At 46.3% G+C, this 15,721-nt stretch overlaps 1 protein-coding gene across 4 annotated transcripts in view; it reads right to left on the bottom strand.

Annotated features, from left to right (window-relative positions):
• The window catches only part of Ocln (occludin), a 50,458-nt gene extending 34,941 nt beyond the window's left edge, over positions 1 to 15,517 (bottom strand). Inside the window, exons 1-3 of one of the 4 annotated variants that reach the window (XM_036207051.1) lie at positions 15,221 to 15,291; positions 4,147 to 4,262; positions 763 to 1,438 (exon numbers count right to left, since the gene is read on the bottom strand). In XM_036207051.1, the coding sequence (XP_036062944.1) occupies positions 763 to 1,438; positions 4,147 to 4,196 (726 nt within the window). In that variant the 5' untranslated portion in view covers positions 4,197 to 4,262; positions 15,221 to 15,291. Of the gene's footprint in view, positions 1 to 762; positions 1,439 to 4,146; positions 4,263 to 14,195; positions 14,215 to 14,312; positions 14,374 to 15,220; positions 15,292 to 15,373 lie in introns of those variants that run through there. The other 3 variants (XM_036207052.1, XM_036207053.1, XM_036207054.1) reach the window with 3 other exon arrangements.
• Positions 15,518 to 15,721: the final 204 nt, after the last annotated feature.

Genomic DNA, 15,721 nt, shown 5'->3' on the forward strand with positions numbered 1-15,721 from the left:
TTTGGAGAGACTATAAAATGGCTCAACCTCTTTGGAAAACTTAAAGTACCTAGAAAAGCCAGAGCCACACACGGCTCATCAATTCTACCTACAGGCACACTCGCAACTCAAGAGTTACGGAGTCACATGACAACTTGTCCATCAAAGATCACAACAACATAAGTAACAGGTAATGTGGAAGCAGCCTTAAATGGTCATGAACTGATAGGTAAATAAAATGTGACATAGATTTTTAAACTATTCATCCATAAAAAGAAATAAAGGACTTATACATGATAAAAACACAGATAAACCTTAAAAAAAATTAGTCATCATGCTTAAGTGAAAGATGCCAATCATAAGGGACCACATATTGTGAAAATAAAATACCAGAGAACAGGCAAACCGAGCAGCAAAGATGAGCGGCTGCCCAGAGTGGGTTAAGAAAATGGGAGCAAATGCTAACGGACACAGACGTCTCCTCAGGAGACATGAAAATGTTCTACAACTGTAGGGATGCTTACACAATTCTGTGATTACATAACAAACCACTGAGGTATTCTTTACATAGGTAGAAATATATGGAATCTTAATTATGGCTTAACAATGACATCCAGTCCCTCCCCCAACATTATGACATAATTAAAAGTAGGGCCTTGACATATTTCTTTAAAATGTTCCCAGACCGACTGTTGTAGCTGAGTGTCTACATACTCTAGTTGAGTATCTCTAATCTTATGGAGAGAAGGATGGGGTGTGGAAAAGAACAAAAACTACTCATACCTCCTGGGGATCCACCACACAGTAGTGATACAAATATTGATCCACGTAGAGTCCAGTAGCTCCAGTATAGAACTGACTGCAGAGGGTATATATTGGTGAACTGTACATAGATCCAGAAGCCTGGGCAGTTGGGTTGACTCCCATTATATACACGATTGTTGCAATAAACACCATGATGCCCAGGATAACGCTGACTATGATCACAATCAAGTAATATCTTCTTGTTCTAGACATTCCAGTTCTTATAACACTGGTCACAAATATTACCAAGGAGGCAATGAAGCAAAAGGCTGCCATGGCCAACAGGAAACCTTTTGCTGCTCTTGGATCTGTATACCCTCCATAGCCATAGCCATAACCATAACCATAGCCATAGCCACCTCCAAAGCCACCAAAGCCACTTCCTCCATAAGGGTAGCCTAGGCTACCTCCAAAGATGCCAGTTCCATAGCCTCTGTCCCAAGCAAGTGTGGAAGCCACGCAGGCAAATATGGCGATGCACATCACAATGATGAGCATAGACAGGATCCGAATCACTCCTGGAGGTGATGTCCATTTGTAGAAGTGAAGAATTTCATCCTCTGGGTAAAAGGAGTATGCCGGCTGGGAGAGCATTGGTCGAACGTGCATTTCCCCACCATACACATCATTGCTCGGTGCATAATGATTGGGTCTGCTAAAAGGGAAATAAAAGAAACGCAAAGTTAAAACTGCTTCGAATAAAATTAGCCACATAGATGAAACTACTTCAAACGCCCCGCTGAAGAGTATAGGGGCAGCTGATTCTGTAGAACAAGTCTGTGTTCTTGGTTGGTTTTGGTCTTTTGGGGGAGGGGGGAGGCCACCCAGCAGCTCCCAAATAAATCACATATGGAGTTTTTGTTGTTGTTTGTTTGTTTGTTTCATTTTCTGAGACAGGGTTTCTCTGTGTAGTTTTGGTGCCTGTCCTGGATTCTCACTCTATAGACTAGGCTGGCCTCAAACTCACAGAGATCCTCCTGGCTCTGCCTCCCGAGTGCTGGGATTAAAAGTGTGCGCCACCACCACCCAGCGGAGACTTATTCTTAATTATGATTGCCTGGCCTTAGCTTGGCTTGTTTCTTGCCAGCTTTCCTTAACTTAAATTACCCATCTACCTTTTGCCTCTGACCTTTTCACATTTTTCACATTCTCTTACTTCTGCAAATCTTACTCTTTTATTCCACAACTTGCTGTGTAGCTAGGTGGCTGACCCTCGGAGTCCTCCTCCTTCTCTGGCTACTTCTTTTTCTTCCAAGATTTCTCCTTCTATTTATTCTCCCTGCCTGCCAGCCCCGCCTATCCATTCTCCTGCCTTGCTATTGGCCGTTCAGTTCTTTATTAGACCATCATGTGTTTTAGACAGGCATGGGAAAACAGCTTCACAGAGTTTAACAAATGCAACATGAACAAAAGTAACACACCTTAAAATAATATTCTACCACAGGTCTGAGGTAGATCAAGTTTCCCGCTGATACAGGCACTGCTTGTCTTGGAAACATACTTGACAATGACTACATTGTCTAGGACTACATCTAGGACATAATGAGCAAGTGTTCTCCAAAATTTGCTCCATGTAAGGGTCACCTGGAAATGTGTAAAACATCAGGTAATAGGGCTGGTGATGTGATTCAGTGGTAGAGTATTGCCCAGTAGCGCAATATTTCTGGGTTCCACTCCCAGAACTGGGAGAAAAAAAATCTCAGATGTTGCACATCTTATCAGTGAAACCAAAGTGTGTGCAGATGGGACCCACACAGCTTTAGATTAATGTTATCAAGCTTTTTTTTTTTTTTGTCTGTGTGGCACAAGGTAAGTGCATTTAAACCCAAACACCCACGCCAGCCTATTTGGAGTCCTATGCAATTCCTAGCAGCCTTGTTCTTCTCCATCGGAAAGCACATTCATTTTTTTATCCTCTGAAGGCTGATTGCTGGAATTACCAGGCAGACTCACGCTGGGCACTGTGCTTGGCAGTAAAGAGGTAGGTGTAAGAAATGGGGAGATACAAGAATTAGGACAGTGAGAGGTAGAGCTCTTGCCTAGCATGCACAAGGCCCTGTGTTCAATCCCTCTGTGTGTGTGTGTTATACATATATTATATATAACATATAATATGTAATATATATATATATATAAATAAAACTCAAGGAGCAAAATATTGAGCAAATCACTACATAATCTATAATTAATTACATCAGGAGTGGCAAAGTAAACCAATTATCCATTAAGAGCTCATCAGGGAATGCTCAACTGGATTCTGAATCTCCCTTATAAAAACTACTTTGCAGGGTTGGGGATTTAGCTCAATGGTAGAGCGCTCGCCTAGCAAGCGCAAGGCCCTGGGTTCGATCCTCAGCTCCAAAAAGAAAAAAAAAAAAAAACTACTTTGCACATTCCAGTAATTTAATCATAAATTGATAACTTGTATCAGAGCCACTGACATCCGACCAAATTGAATCTGAGAACTTTGAGCCTTACACAACGTCTTGGTGGGTGTTAGTCTCTTTGGTGTTTTTGTTTTTGTTTGTTGAGACAGAGTCTCTCTACATAGCCCTGGCTGTCCTCGAAGCCCTGGCTGTCCTCGAACTCGCAGAGATACCAAGTCTGCCCCTGCTTTCCAAGTGCTGGGATTGAAGGCATGCGCTACCATGCTCAGCCCTAGACAACATCTTGAGGCAAATACTAGAAATGGATAGTGTAGTTGCCTCCACAGGGAAAACCTATCATTTTGGAAATTATGCATAAGCTAGAAATTCGCCTTTTATTGTTAAATCTTTGGTACAATTCCCACCATTAAATGCAAAAATTGTTCAAATTGTCTGTTTGTTTGAGACAGTCCCACCACACAGCTCTAACTGGCCTTGTACTCCACACACAGACCCAGACTACCTCAAACTTGTGGTAATCCTCCTGTCTCTGCCTCCCAAAGACTAGGATTACAAGTGTGCACACCATCCTGGGCTTAGTTTGTTTGTTGGTTGTTTTGAGACAGGACCGCATGTGGCCCAGGCTGGCTTCAATCTCAAAATGTAGCGAAACCGCTGATTCTCCTGCCTCTGCCTCCCATGTGCTGGGATTAAGGTGTGTGCCACCATGCCTGGTTTATGGAGCACTACAGATCAAACCCTGAGCCACCACTTCATGCAGGCTAGGCAAATAAAACTGAGCCGTGTCCCCAGCCCAGAAGTGGTGTGCGGTGTGGGTGGGGGAAAGGGTTCAGTTCTGGGGATGGGTCTAGGGCTCCACTGCTGAGCTCCAGTCCTAACCCCCAGGCTTCATTTTTAAAAACAAATACTTAATGGATGTTAGTTTCTTTTACATGTAACAGGCCCCATTAGACAGAAGGAATAATTATCTACTCACAATTCATCAGGTCGGTAAGGAGGTGGACTTTCAAAAGGCCTCACAGACATGGCTGATGTCACTGGTCACCTGATGTTTATGATGAGCAAGACTTCAGACTCCTAAAATAAGCAAACCTAAGCAACAAAAGTAAGACGATGGAATTACTACTGAGGCCAGAGGGACTTACATCACAGAGAAACGTAAAGACTGCAATCTCAAGAACCTGTTCACTCCACAGCTACTTCTCTAGTCCACACTTCCATCTGACAGACCATAATTCCTGAGACAGAGATAACTAGCATTTCTCCTGGCACCAGGATTTGACTCTGCATGGCCCTGGCCCACAAGCACCTTTAAACTTAAAATTCTGAGTTACAGTAATGACAACCGCCCATCTTTTTATAACATAGGAGAAAAAAAAAATCTAAATAGCCACCTCTAAGAACAAAAGCCAGCAAAGACAAAGAAACAAACGAGGTTAGCATGAGCTCTTGTCTCAAAAAAATAAAGAAAAACGGGGGGGGGGAGAGAGGAAGGATTTGTTTCACAAAATTAATTATCTGGGATCAGCAAGATGGCACAGTAGGTAAAGGTGTCTGCCACCAAGTCTGATGACTAATTCAACCCCTGGAACATACATATTGCAAAGAGAACCAAATCCTACAAGTTCACCTTCACACGCGTGCCACGGCATGAGCACACACACACAATCTCTCTCTCTCTCAATGCTTAATTTTTTTTTTAATTTAATGATTTACTTTTTTGTTGTTCATCTTGATTTGGTTTGGTTCTGTCCTTTTGAGACAAGTTTTTCTGTGTAGCCCTGGATCTCACTCTGTAAACCAGGCTGGCCTGGAACTCACAGAGATCCACCTGCCTCTGCCTCCTGAGAGCTGGGATTAAAGGTGTGTGTCGTCAAGCCTGGCTCAACGATTTATTTTTGTGCATTGGTGTTTTGCCTGCATGTTTATCTGTGTGAGGGTGTCAGATCCCCTGGAACTGGAGTTACAGACAGTTGTGAGCTGCTGTGTGGGTGCTGGGAATTGAACCCAGGTCCTCTGGAAGAGCAGTCAGTGCTCTTAACCACTGAGCCATCTATCTCTCCGGCCCCTTAAATTTTTAAAATAAAAAATAGTAATTTCAATAACAGGTACAGTAGTATATATCAGAAACCCCAACTACTCAGGAAGCTGGGGCAGAAGGCTCTCGAGGTGGAGACAAGCCTAGGCAACACAGTAAGATCCTTTCTCAAAAACAAATCAACAAAGCTGAAGACTGTAGGTCCGTAGTGAAGGATTTGCCTAGAATGCCCAGGGTCCTAGATTCAATCCCCAACACTGAAAGAAAAGTGATTTCCTATTACCTTTAAATGCTCATGTAAGATGGGAATGCGCACAAAAGTGCAAATATAACAGTGTCTAGCACTGGGCAGTGGTGGCGCACGCCTTTAATCCCAGCACTCGGGAGGCAGATCTTTGTGAGTTCAAGGCCAGCCTGGTCTACAGAGCTAGATCCAGGAAAGCAACACAGAGAAACCCTATCTCAGAAAAAAAAACCAAAAACCAAAAACAACAGTGTCTAGCACGTTAGTGCTTCAGAGTCAACTAAAGCACAGATAATTTAAAAGTATTCCCTTATTAAAAGTGATTATAGCCAGGTGTGGTGGCACACACCTCTAATCCCAGCACTGGGAATCAGAGGCAGGGGGATCTCTGTGAGTTCAAGGCCACCCTGGTTTACAACGGAGTTCCCAGACAGCCACAACTGTTACACAGAGAACCATGTCTCGAAAAACCAAAATTAGAAAAGTGATTATAAGATGTAGGCATAGATGGTATGATTTCAAGCCATCCCATTCTCCTGCCTCCTTCTCTAAGTCTCGAAAAATGTCACTTTTACAAAAGAATAAAAACACATATTAAAGCGTCCTTTCATAAGAGAAAAGCAGGGTTGGGGATCTAACGCAGTGGTAGAGCGCTTGCCTAGCAAGCGCAAGGCCCTGGGTTCGATCCTCAGCTCCAAAAAAAAAAAAAAAAAATGAATAAGAGAAAAGCAGAGTAGTTTTGTTCTAGAATTCCTTAAAGCAGAGTGTCTGGGCATATGAAAGGCGATGTCAATCAACACACATTTACCAAGGGTCTAACTGCACAGAGGAGTCTGTGGAAGTACAAGACACACAAAATAACAACTTCTTCAGGCTGAACTATGTGACCAAGTGTGGTAAGCAGGGAGCCATGAAGAAGAAGAGCATCTAGTGTCCCAGACGGGCATCCAGGCTGGTTAGGTGCTGATGGGGGGGGGGGGGGTGAGTTCATGGGCCAGAGAGGAAACTATGTATAGAGACACGTTAATCTGTTAAAAGAAGACTATGAGCCTGGCGGTGGTGGCGCACGCCTGTAATCCCAGCACTCGGGAGGCAGAGCCAGGCGGATCTCTGTGAGTTCGAGGCCAGCCCGGGCTACAGAGCGAGTTCCAGGAAAGGCGCAAAGCTACACAGAAACCCTGTCTTGAAAAACCAAAAGAAGAAGAAGAAGAAGAAGAAGAGGAGGAGGAGGAGGAGGAGGAGGAGGGAGGGGAGTTGGAGGAGGAGAAGAAGAAAAAGAAGAAGAAGAGGAGGAGGAGGAGGAGGAGGAGGAGGAGGAGTTGGAGGAGGAGGAGGAGAAGAAGAAGAAGAAGACGGCGACAACCATGATGAGACTACAAAGAGCTTGGAAAGTCTGATGATAGTCTCTCCTCTCACTCAGGTAAGAAACAGGGACCCAGTTATGATCCTGAGCGGTGCAGGTAGTAATGACTTAGGACCAAGAAGACAGGTGAAAGAGGGTACCCAGGAGCAGCAGCAGCAAAGCTCTGGAAGTAATAATAAGGCACAAGCTAAAGAGCTCAGAGAGGAAGGAAAAAACCACCCTGGATACCTACCCATGTGCCAGGCACTTTGCACAAAATTCCAATTCAGAATTCCACCCTGTTTATCCACTTCACAAACCCAGAAAGGAGCAGAAAGACATGGGAAGTATGACACCCAGTGCATAAAGAAGCCAGTGGCTGAGATGTAGTAACCTGATTCAGATCTCCTGCCCTTTCCTCTGTGGGAGACTTTAAGTCAATTTCCTTTGGAACAGACTAGCTTTCCCGGAGCGGACGATTGGTGTCAATGTCTATGTAGTAGTGAATCTGGGCATGATCTGCCTTGGTCCAAGGTGACTGCATGGCACCCAAGAGGTCTTCTAGAAAAATACTAATCAGTGAGACCTAAAAGCTGAAGTTTATTCTAGCAAATCCAGTGATAGAAAAGTCAAGAAAGAGCTGGGCAGTGGGGTCACATGCCTTTAATCCCAGCACTCGAGAGGCAGAACCAGGCTGATCTCTGTGAGTTTGAGGCCAGCCTGGTCTACAGAGAGAGATCCAGGAAAGGCGCAAAGCTACACAGAGAAACCCTGTCTCGAAAAACCAAAAAAAAAAAAAAAGAAGAAGAAGAAGAAGAAGAAGAAAAGAAAAGCCAAGAAAGGGCCTACGAGATGGCTCAGCTGGGAAAGGGATTGCGGCCAAGGATGAAGACCTGAGTTCAATCCCCAGGACCTACATGTTGGAAAAAGAGAAACAACACCTCACACATGCTGTGGTGTGCACATAAGTGTGGACAGAAGATAAAGGAAGAAAAGGAACAGAGGAAGAAACCTCAGCTTTCCAGTTTTCAGCACTTCCTGTCCCTCGGGCAGGGTATATAAGGAAGCAACAGAAAGTTCTTTCCAGGCACCTCTGGTCATCGATTAGCAAGAAAGAGAACTTTAGATCCACTAGGTAAATTCCATGTGAACAGGAGTTTTTGCATGTTGTTCAGCGATTAAAACAGCACCTGGCACATGGTAGATGTGCAAATATTTGCTCAACATTTACATAGATCAGATTGGACCATGGATACTTCTCCCTGCAAAACCTCATGTGCCTTCGGGCTGAAGGTGAGGAAAAAGTATCAGAACAAATACCAGAAGTATTACCTCCAAGTGGCAGTCAAGAAATCTCTGTGACTTGAGTATATTGAAGTGACCCTTGTTTTCATTTTCAAATAAAGTCTGTACAACTGTACACTACTCCATCAGGAGCAGTAAATCAATTGAAACTTTTTAAATGTGTTATGTAAGCTACACGGCAATTCTCTTCCACGTCACTCAATAGTCGATTCTAAATATCAGAATAGAACTCTGTATAGTAGATGTTGGGGAATAGTATTTGAAGGTGTGTTACTTTTGTTTATGTTGCATTTGTTTGTCTCTGCGAGGCTGTGTTACTGTGCCTAAAATACCCGATGGTCTAGTAAAGAACTGAACAGCCAATAGCAAGGCAGGAGAAAGGATAGGCATGGCTGGCAGGGAGAATATACAGGAGAAGAAATCTGGGAGAAAAGGTCTAAGGTTGAGCAGCCAGAGGAGGAGGACTCCGGGCCAGCCACTCAGCGAAAGATTTACAGAAGGTAGAGAATGGGGAAAACCCAGAGGCAAAAGACAGACAGGTTAATTTAAGGAAAGCTGGCTAGAAAGTAAGCCAACCTAAGGCTGGGCATTCTTAATTAAGAATAAGCCTCCGTGTGTGATTTATTTGGAAGCTGGTTGGCGGGTCCCCCCACAAAAGGAGTGAAAAAACCAATAACATCAATTAGATAAAACCTCAAAGATGGAAATTCAAGTAATACCAACACAGGCATCAAGCACAGGAAAGGCAACTTCTTCACTTTTTTCCTCTTTTTTAAGAACAATGGTTTGAGGGGTAAACAGCAAGGGGTAACAACAGTCCAGGAAGTGCCTCCTGCCAGTCATCTGTTTTTCTGTTTGTTTTTTATACCATTTTGCCAGTGTACAACAAATACATATAAATCATAAGTGTGTGCAGCCCCGTCACTAGCCTGCGGTCAACTTCCTCATCTCATGTTGAAATACAAAAATGAGCAATTTAAGCCAAAATGGGGCTTTGAAAGGCAAAAGTCAAGGCTGACATCCTAAATGATGTTTGAAAAGAGAGACACTAAGGAAAAACATTATTGAATGTAAGACCTTATATCTGAGACTGAATGTCGACAGTGACAAATTCTCAGAGGAATCTTAGACCTTCTTTACCTACAGCTCAGTCACTAGAGACTATTCCTGAAACCAGCCATGATGGTTCGCCTATGAAATCTCAGCATTTGGGAGGCTGGGGCAGGAGGATTTCCATGAGTTCAAGGTCTGCTTGGGCTACAAGTTAAGTCCAACTTGGGTTTTCTGCATGAGACTGTCTCAAAAGGCAATACAAGGGGCTGGAAGGACGCCTCAACAATTTAGAGAGTGTTTACTGCTCCTGCAGAGGACCTGGGTTTGGTTTCCAGCACCCACATCAGGCAGCCAGTGCCAACACCTCGAGTTCCAGGGACCCAACGTTCTCTCTGGCTTCTTCAGGTACCTGCACACATGGGGTGCACATAAACATATTCTGGCACACACACACCTACACATTAATACATAAATCTTTTTTAAAATCCAAAAGGCAAGCCAGGTATGGTAGCGCACACCTTTAATATCAGCACGCAGGAGGCAAAGGCAGGAGGATCTCTGTGAGTTTAAGGCCAGCCTGGTCTACAGAGCAAGTTTCAGAGCAGCTAAGGCTACATAGTGAGACTGTGTCCCAAAAAAAGAAGAGGAGGAGGAGGGTGATGATGACTATCCCCAAATTCCAGGCTCGGTATCAGTTATTAAAAACTAAATTAATTCCAGTTCAAGATTTAGTTGTCAGAAATTCGGACAAAATCCTTTTTCTGAGTGTTATTTCCTAGAGGCTGGAATTGGGCTGTCATGTTTCCTCCAGTAGCAGGGACTTCTAAACTGTGAAAGCATTTTAGAAAGCAGACTTTAACAGCTCTCGCCACACCTTGGTTTCTCTTCTGAAGAAAGCTACCAAGCAAGAGCACAGGGAAAGAATCCAGGGAATCTGGAGTTCAGACTTGTAGGATTGGGCAGATTCCCAAGGAGCCAAAGAACAGCATCTAATTAGCACAAAGAATGGAGCATTTATGTTCACCTGAAGCGAGGTTTCTAGTAGTAACCGCAGACAAGGTTACCCAGATTTGCAGCTGACCAAACCCTGGAAGGAATACCTAATAAGCCAAGGGCTAGGCATCCATCAAGAGTGAGCAAGGTCTCTACAAGATCAAAACGAGTTTGAAGCCATGTAGTAGTTCCATCGGCCCTATTTGTTAGCTCCTAAGCCAACAACAACCTCCTCCTGTTCTCTGAGCTCCGGTGACTTAAGGGAGACTAACCCTGACCTTGGCTGGGACAAGCAGAGAAAATAAGCAAATGCATTCATACTCTGAAGTGCTTCACCGAAAGGTGAGTAAGGTTAGCAAGCACTCAGGCACTCAGGTGTTTGGAGACTTGAATAAGTCACTTGGAAATGGACACTCCGGGCTTTGGGTTGTAGCTCAGTGGCAGTCAATCATGAGGCCCCCAAGTTCCAACACCTAGCACCAATAAAATAAAGACAGTCAACCTGCTGCTGAATCCCAGAGGTTTTGCTTCCCTGAAAACTGACAGGCTGAGATTGGTAGAGAAGACAGGGAAAGTGAATAAACAACTTAATTCATAAAAATCCGTATGAGAATACAGCAGGAAGGGGATTCGACTTGGCATATGTTCATTCTTAGAGATGGATTCCCCACCCCTGCAAAAAGCACATTTCCTGTGGTAAGAATTTTAGCACATGCTATCCAAATCTTAGAGAGCACTCAGAAACAGTGTTCACATCCAGAAATGCTGTAAAGGAACCAACAGCATCTGGGGCTGTAGCTGGGTGGCCTTGGACTCCAGCCCTAACACTGACAAAGAAAAGAAACAAAATCTGAATCCGCACATCAGGTTCCACCCTGGGTACAGATCCATGAGGCAACTAAAACAGTTCAGGATCTTAAAAAACACAACACAACAAACAAACATGTCTTAAGAAAATAACAGGAAAAACTTGTCCTGGAGAACTAGACAGATTTTTTTGTTTGTTTTTGTTTTTGTTTTTTGAACTAGACAGTTTTTAAGGTCCTTTTAGACTACTCTAAAAGCCCTGAAACATTTTAAGAACTGTCTTTGTAGTCCTAGAAATGGCTAAAAACAAAAACAAAACAAAACACCCAAAACCACAAGGTCAGATTTCATCTCCAGTTGGGAAGTTTCCCCCAGGTCCTGCCTGACTCCACCCGCTCCAGGAATAAAAGATAACCTTTTGAGCTCCTACTCACAGGCAGGAGTTACTTAGTATTACTTTAGAGTTGTCACTTCAAGGTCCCTAAGTCAGTGACAAAGCCTCATAGCCAGCACTAAAGAGCAAGGCCAGGCACCACAGTAAGTATATGCTGAGTGAAGGGACAAAAAAAAAAAACAACCCAGAAGTGAAAAGGCCTCTAGGATTTGGCCTAAGGGGTCCACTGGTCACTTTCATTACCAGAGCACAAGGATCAGCAGGGTCAGAAGACCACAGCTATGTCAAGTAATGGAGGAGAGGCAGATAACAGACCCTTACAGAATGTGTTACACAGAAAACCAGCATTTCCAATTAGTGTGTGTGTGTGTGTGTGTGTGTGTGTGTGTGTGTGTGAATACATATATGTATGCACGTATTTTTTTCTAAGCTAAGTGTAGTGGTGTATGACTTTAATCCCAGCATTTGGGAGGCAGAGGCAGGTGGATCTCTGTGAGTTCGAGGCCAGCCTGGTCTACAGCGCGAGATCCAGGACAGCCAGAGCTATGTAAGAGAGATCTTGTCCTGAAAAAAACAACAAGATCTAAAGTAATATAATAAAAATCTCTCTCTAAGGTCTAAAGAGAGAGAGAGCTCTGAGGTTAAAATTACTTGTTGCTCTTGCAGAAGATCAGGGCTCAATTCCCAGAACCCACACAGTGGCTCACAACCGTCAGTAACCCCTGCTTTCAGGGATCCAACAGGCAAAACATTCATATACATAAAATAAAATTGAAAAACTTGAAAAAAATCTCTCTATATAATTAAGGAATCCAAGTAGGATGTTTTTCCCCCTTCCTGGGGATTGAACCTAGGATATTATACATGCTAATCAAGCACTCTACCATTGAGTTACACCCCCAGCTCCCAACGAGGATATTTTTAAATCTTCTTACTTGTATTAATTAATTTACACTCGTGTCTCATGGCATGCGAGGAGGTCAGAGGACAAGTCTTGGCATTCTGTTCCCTCTCTGTGGGGCTCATGGCCCAAAGTCAAGTCATCAGGCTTGCCAGCCAGTGCCTTTACCCACAGCCATCCCAGTATCCTAGAGGATTTTTTTAAGATTTGCTTTTATTATTTTTAGTTATGTATATATATCTGTGTTTAGGTGTGTGTATGTGAGTGCAGGTGCCCACAGAGGCCAGAGAAGTTAGACCCTCCAGGAGCTGGAGGCAACTGTCAGCCACCTGGCATGGCTGCTGGGAATTGAACCCAGGTCCTCTAGAAGAGCAGCATATGCTCTTAAACACTGAGCCACCTCTCCAGCCCCAAAACTCAACTTTTCTTTTTTTCTTTTTGAGATCGGAGCTCATCATATAATTAGCACTGGCTGTCCTAGAACTCACAGAGCTCCACCTGCCTCTGCCTCCCAAGTTCTGCAACACTATGCCCTGCCCCCAAAGCGGATCTTGATGCTGCCACAGGCGTCCCCAAGTTCAGCTCACAGTTCAAATCTAATCAATCTCAGGGGTGCTCTCCAGACCACTCAGGAATTTTCCTCCATACCTGACCTCAGGTCTGACCCCTCCATCCCAGGTGGACCATGAAAGCCCGAAAGCACTCATGTATGTTTTCACTGTCACCTTCCCTGAGCCCTTTGCTGGTCCTTAGCACAAAGGGATGGCCCATCAGTATTTGGTTAAGAAAGCCGATGCTCCATTTTATTGAGCAGTGGATGTCTTGAACTACACAAACTAAGTAAATACATCAAATCGAGGTTAGCTGAAAGTAAATGCTTAAATTCTGAGATAAAGGCTGGGGATTTAGCTCAGTGGTAGAGCGCTTGCCTAGCCTAGCAAGCACAAGGCCCTGGGTTCGGATCCTCAGCTCCAAAAAAAAAAAAAAAAAATCTGAGATAAAGGAAGGGGTGAGGAGACAGTGTAGGCGGAACTTGAGATCTTGTTAGAAAGGCAGAATAAAAGGCCCCATCCGAAAATACAAGTCACAAGTACTTCAGAAAAAGAAAAAAGGGAAAATTTTTAAAATAAAGAAAAAACAACCAACCAGGTAACTAGGTGCTCCACATAACAGCCAAGAAAGATTAAAAACTAAAACGAAAGTCTGCTTGAGAGTTGGGAGTACATCACTGAGCTATAGGGCACTTAACCAGCAGAGCAGAGCCCTAAACTGTATTCCCCCAAGTGCAAATTTGCTCAATGTGCAAGTGACACACAAAAACATCCATTTTAGAAGTTTTCACGGCACAAACGCTGGACTGAGAAGTGCCTCGGCTCGCTATCGTGGGTATTTTCTCTGGAATTCTCTACAGTTAAATAGTCCTTACAGCCTGGCTTAAATTTTCTGTATCCTACCTGATGTAAATTTTTTGAGGCATTTTGTTTTGGTTTTGTTTGGGTTTTTTGTTTTGTTTTGTTTGTTTGTTGCTGATATTCCAGCCTTGGGCTACCACGGAACCACACCCCACCCCAAACCCTTAAGATAAAGTTCTAGTAGGATCTGCTTTTCACAGAGACCCTCACACCGAGAGGTGCTGCCTGGAAGCCGCCGGAAAGCAGAGTGTGCCTCCCCCACCAAACCTAGCTTGCTAACCTCGCCATCCCATCACTTAACAAAGGAAGCACTAACAAGTAGATAAAATCCAAAGAAAAGAGAAAATCACCACCAGTAGAAATTTAAGATTTATACGAACGGTGCAAAGGAACTACTGTTACACTTGAGGATAGGTCGTTGAACAACCTACCAACCACAGAAAGCATCACCAGAAAGCGCAGTACTGGGAAGCATTTCTCTTTTCTCGGGATCCCCATAATACACCTGTTGTACCCGAGAGCCACACACTACTAACCTGCCTGGAAAGCTGCCTCCGCCCCGCCCCAGGTAATTCCCCTAGTGGCACCCTGCCCGGAGAGCCCCAAGCAGGCCGGAGGATACTGCCGCTCCTGCTGGGGTTCAGTCACTCCACCTGGGACGAAAGGGGCTCAGAGTTGTTCCAGCGCCAAGATGCAGAGGCCATTTTGGTCCCCACCCACTTGTCCCTGCATACTTCCTCCAACGCAAGCCACTCGCTGCTGGACTGGCCGGGCCAGCTTTGCCCGGGAAAGTGGGCAGCCTAAGCAAGCTGCGGGTCCCCGCGACCGTGCGTGCGCCCCACGACGGCTCTGCGCTCGGGAGCAGCCGGGCCAGCACAGGGAGGCAGAGCAGGTTCTACCCCGGGGCAGGTCGGCTGCTCGCGGTCACAGCTGAGAATCCACAGCGTGAGCAGCTTCCCTCGAAATCCAACCTCCCTCGAAAAGAACTCCGAGAGCTGAAATCAACCAGGGCGCACGCGCCGCCCCCTGTTCCAAACAGCCGAGACTCTGGGGACACAGCAGAGGACCCCTGGCCTCCCCCTCCCCTGGGGTAAATTACCCAAAGGGGCGGAAACCGTGAGGGCCACGGGGATCTAGGTCATCCTGCGTCGCCCCTCTCCAGCCCTAACTGGGGACCCCGAGAGGTCCCAGATCTCCGGGACCCTAGCGGAGCGCTGGATCCGCCCACGAGGCGCCCGCCTCTCTCGGTAAAAGCAGAAAGTTGCCCAGGCATTCGTGGCGGAGAGGGTTTTGCCGGCAGCTCGGAGAAAGAGCGACAGAGAGAGCCCCCCGAAAGTCCTCCCGCGCTGTGCTCAAGCACCCGCGCTTCTCGGGTTCCCGCGAGCCCCAAGTCCAGGGCGAAACTGCCACCGAAACTAGCTCCGCGCGCCCTCCCCGCGCGCGCCTCGCCTCCCCAGCCGCGCCGTCGGCCTCGGGGAGGGGACCCCCGGCGCCGCACCTGCCTGGCACCCGCTCGCCCAGGCCCGGTCCCCCTGGGCGGCTGGAACCCCCGAGCGCTCACCTGGCGGTGGCACCTGCTGCGGCGGCGGCGGCGCGCGCTGCCAGCAGACGGCTCCGCTCTGAGCCGGGAGCTCGGTCCTCCCCCCGCCCCTGCCCCCGGGCATGCGCACCAATTTCAGGCCGAGCCTGCGGGGACCCGGAGCTCCGGACCCACCTGCTGCGCCCCGGGCCGGCTGCTCCTTCGTGCCCTGGACCACTCTCCTTCACCTCCACCGCCGTCGCCTATGGAAGGAGGGGGCGGGAGGTGGGCACGAGCTGCAAGGTGTGGCGTGGCCGGCCTCCTCCCTCCGTGACCCATTCACCTGAAACTCCGATGGGAGGGGGAGGGAAGGAGGGAGCGGCGGAGAAGGAGGCGGGAGCACCGGGCCGGGCTCACCCTCCCCAGCAAGCGGAGTTAAAGGAACAGCGACGACTTTGGCTTGGAGGGGGCGGGGGCGGGGGGGGGGGAGGGTCTGAGGATCGTGGAGACAAGGGGGTGATCCCGGACCACCTCGGGGGCGCT

This window comes from Onychomys torridus, chromosome 15 (assembly GCF_903995425.1).
Source record: "Onychomys torridus chromosome 15, mOncTor1.1, whole genome shotgun sequence".
Taxonomy (NCBI): domain Eukaryota; kingdom Metazoa; phylum Chordata; class Mammalia; order Rodentia; family Cricetidae; genus Onychomys; species Onychomys torridus.